The sequence below is a fragment of the Athene cunicularia genome (genome assembly GCF_003259725.1).
Source record: "Athene cunicularia isolate RWA chromosome 1 unlocalized genomic scaffold, athCun1 chr1_part1, whole genome shotgun sequence".
Taxonomy (NCBI): Eukaryota; Metazoa; Chordata; class Aves; order Strigiformes; family Strigidae; genus Athene; species Athene cunicularia.
Window position 1 is genome coordinate 125,861,953 of NW_020799091.1, and position 3,852 is coordinate 125,865,804.

Sequence of the window (3,852 nt, forward strand, 5' to 3'; positions counted from 1 at the left end):
TGCTATGCCTTGATTTTAGTTTATGCCCAAATCCTGATGCTCTGTACTATGCAAGGACAGATTTCAATAAGATAAAAACATTTCCAGTCACCTACCTTTGAGCTTCTGGAGTTCATCCCTCAGGTCAGGCCCAGCGTGCGTGAATATACTTTCAGATACTGGATTCTTATCAGTGAGAGACTCATTACTGGTATTTACTATAGCTGTGCAGTTCAATAATGCTACGTCTCCTTTCCTGAGGAAACAAGGAAACAGTCAATTGCAGGCTAAATGTAAGACTAAGCAGGATATTCTCAAGTAAGTGCTGACAAGCAAAGAAATGCCAAGTTAAAGGAAAAAGCATTAACAGTTCCCACACAGCACAACATACCCTGACATGTTCACCATGCAGAATCATCCTTTGCCTCTAACTGCTGAAGATCACATGCAACCTGTCATTTCCTTAAAGACTTCCAGCCTCAACAGTAACTTAGGGATGTATGTAGAAAAGACAGTGTTGTAGTTGTACATAGAGCTGTTTAACTAGCAGAACATGCAAAGCGGCATGCTAAAATCATAGGAGTGTGATGTGTTCCAAAAAAACACGTATTCTCTCTTGGAGATAAGAGGATAGTCCTTGTGGTATATTACTTTCAAAACTTCAACAATTTTTTCAATGTACTTTTTTTGGTTTGCGTACACACTATCCAGGGCACGTTACTGCTACTGCTCTTCCTCAGACTGCTGAGGATCTAGAGTGACACTGCAGCTAGACACGTTTTCATTGCTTTTGTTCCAAAACTGTGAACCCTCAATTTAATCATGTTCAAGAATCAGACATGCAGAAGATAAAAAAGCAGAGATGCGTAAGAGGCAATGGAGTAGCAGAACTCTTGACCTGCCTTTTGTCATAACAGCAGCCATTAGAGATTTTGGAATCAAAGAGCATAGGAAGGGAAGTAAAGATTCCCACGCATGGGTAGAGATTCAAACAACAGTTGAAACTGCACACCTTTATTACACCCAAGCCCAAGTCATAAGAGATGTTTAACCTTTTACTTCTCTCTTTATTTAATCAGGTTCAGAAAATCTATGAACAGTCCCATTTCCTGCATGTATTAAACCAGAAAGAGGTTCAGACTGATCCCTGAATCCATGTCCCTGAGGAATCCTTCTCTCTCCACACTGATTAACAAAGAGTTACTCATCTAGAGATCAGGTTCAAGTATCTGAGTTACAGGAAAGAAGTGATGGAGTAAATTCACCTGAGCACACTGTACTCTACCAACAGATAATCACAGAGGCAGAACACAGAAGGGAGGGGCCATGGGAAGAGCTCAGAGAAAGCCACAGAACCACATGAAAGAAAGAAATACTGATCCAAACCAGGAAAGTGAAAGCAGAATAAAGCCAGCAAAGAAAGAAAATAGCTACTAGACAGCACATATATTTTTGACCCAATTTTTAAAATTTTTAGAGAGCCCAATTACGTTTTGATATTAAGCATCCAGTACAACAGGAGGAAGCACATCTCCAGTCTGCTGTGTCAAGGAATGCCTTTGGACATGCAATTTATGACCTATAGTGGAGGTATGTCTCAGACATGCAGATTTACAGTGAACAAAAAGATCATTTTCTTCTCAGATCTGTAATGTTTGATTCAAGAAAAGAGGTTTTAAAGGCTTTATTCTACAGTAGTGATCATTGTATGAGGCAACCAGCTTCTGCAGTAAATGAAGAGTTGATGGCAAACACACCAGAGCCACGTGGAACTTACCATAAGATTATCTTTGCATTGATGTCTTTCCTGTATGGAAACGGTGATCTAACATCAGCTTGAGCTCTTTCAAGAAGATTTTGGTGAGAGTCCAGCTGCTTAGCCTCACAGGCATCAGACCAGCCTGGCAGGCTCTCAATATCCACAAACTGGGAAGGAGCACCCAAGGGATCCATGGAATGGAAACAACTGTTTTCCTCTGCTAAGCTGTCCCACTCCAATTCTCACTGGAGTCTTCCAGGTGCTTTAAAGGAAGAAAAATCAAACCAAGTCACCAGCTGTTCACTAAAAGTTGATTCCTGTGGAGCCAGACTTTTCAAAAGGCTACAGTGCAATTACAGCTAGCAGAAAACAGAACAGATTTCCAATTCAACCACTCACTCTTTCTGTTTTGTTATCTGTATGCAAAAAGGCAATGCAAATACTTGCAGTAAGACAAGCCTTTTCCAATAGTGCAAGATGAAAACACCTTCTCTATTAAATTGGTTCAACTGGTTTGTGATCTTGCATTTTGAAAATGCTGAAAACAAATTCCCAAGCATAGAAAGGACCTTAGTCTTTCTGAAAACTATTATTTCTCTATCTAAACAAAAATCAAGTTTGTAGCAGGGTATAACGTATTCCTTCAGATTTTGGTCGAGCCCTGGGTCATACTTCAAAAAAAACCCCAACCCTAAAACCAAACCAAAAGAAAATACACAACCTCTCAAATTACCACAACCCCAAAAAACCCTAAATGCAAAAAAACCCCTTATAAACAAACCAATGAAAACATCCTCCCTCCCCCCAAATCATACAGCCCTTGCAGTTCAGTAAATTCTGAAGCAGCACAAAGGTGACTTCAGCACAAAATTCCTTTACCCAAACAGGTTTTACAAGAAAGCCAGAAAAGTAAAAAATTTGAATGGCAGCCCCACAAACTTAGACTGACCTCTGCCACATAACCTTTTTTTTTTTTTTTTAAAAAAAAAGGCTGAGATGACACTGGGTACTAGATTAAGGCTCAAATTTGCCACAACATACTTTTCAATTGCCAGCACATAACACTTAGGCTACATTTTCACTGTAACTACTAGACTATACTAGTAAGTTAAGCTAGCACAAACGTACTCACATAAGTAACTTCAGTTTGCCACATACAGACCTCCTATTTTACCCCTTTCACAGGTTCATAATCTTTGAAAAGATACCATCCACAAGCAGTGACTCTGAAACATGAATTACAAAGTATATACATTATCTAGAAAAAGAAACAACCTAAAGAGCCAAACACAAATTAAAGGGTAATAAATAAAGGTCGATACTAGGACAAAGATGGCTACAAGAACATCTAACTAAAAATTTTGCTATGAAGAGGTAGCAGAAAAGCAACGAACAAGAGCAGTTAGAGCAGCTCCAACCAAAAACTCATGTACAAAGGCATCTTCTCTCTGATGAGCTGCCAAAACTAGGGACTTAAGTCCGAGAGTAAGTGGCCGGCAGACAACGAGGAGGGCACTGAAGCTCCTCCTGGATACACCCACCCCGCACCCCCCCCCGCCATTTGCTGGCCGGGGGCCTCCCGCGGCAGAGGCCGCCCCCACGGGGATGACAAGCCCGGAATGGGGAACTAAGCGCTGCGAGCGAGAGTCGAGACGCCCAAGCGTGGAACCGCGCTCCTTCCTGGGAGAAAGACCCTGTCTGTCCCACCTCCTGCAACCCACCGTCCGCACCCGGGTAACCTGCGCCGCCAAGACCGAGCCCGGCGAGCGGTCAGCAGCCCTCCCCACCGCCTCCATCCAGCCCCTATCAGCGCGGGAACACCAGCAACATTAACAGCGACCTCTCCCCCGGAACGGCTGCGCAGAAACTCACGGGCAGGCCGCGCCGCCGCCAGCCCCGCCCGCCCGGAGGGTCTCGATCGGCGCCGGTTTGGCGACATCACCCAGAAAAGCGGAGCAGCCGCCGCGCACTTCCGCTTCCGGGAATATCCCCGCCCCTTCCGCCCCGACTCCTGACTCTGGCTTCACAACTCACTTCCGGTAAGGGCTGGCCCCGCCCACTGACACGCTTCCGGGTTTGGCGGGGAGGGTGGGCCTGCTCCACACGTGTGGCGG

General features: G+C 44.3%; 2 protein-coding genes across 4 annotated transcripts in view; one reads left to right on the forward strand and one right to left on the reverse strand.

Moving 5' to 3' along the window:
- The window catches only part of GDAP2 (ganglioside induced differentiation associated protein 2), a 23,166-nt gene extending 19,439 nt beyond the window's left edge, over positions 1–3,727 (reverse strand). The window contains exons 1-4 of one of the 3 annotated variants that reach the window (XM_026854883.1): positions 3,611–3,727; positions 2,901–2,964; positions 1,757–2,000; positions 96–235 (exon numbers count right to left, since the gene is read on the reverse strand). In XM_026854883.1, the coding sequence (XP_026710684.1) occupies positions 96–235; positions 1,757–1,932 (316 nt within the window). In that variant the 5' untranslated portion in view covers positions 1,933–2,000; positions 2,901–2,964; positions 3,611–3,727. Of the gene's footprint in view, positions 1–95; positions 236–1,756; positions 2,001–2,870; positions 2,965–3,610 lie in introns of all 3 variants that reach the window. The other 2 variants (XM_026854876.1, XM_026854868.1) reach the window with 2 other exon arrangements.
- The window catches only part of WDR3 (WD repeat domain 3), a 26,291-nt gene continuing 25,782 nt past the window's right edge, over positions 3,344–3,852 (forward strand). Inside the window, exon 1 of the mRNA XM_026847164.1 lies at positions 3,344–3,472. Within this exon, the coding sequence (XP_026702965.1) occupies positions 3,344–3,472 (129 nt within the window). The remainder of the gene's footprint in view (positions 3,473–3,852) is intronic.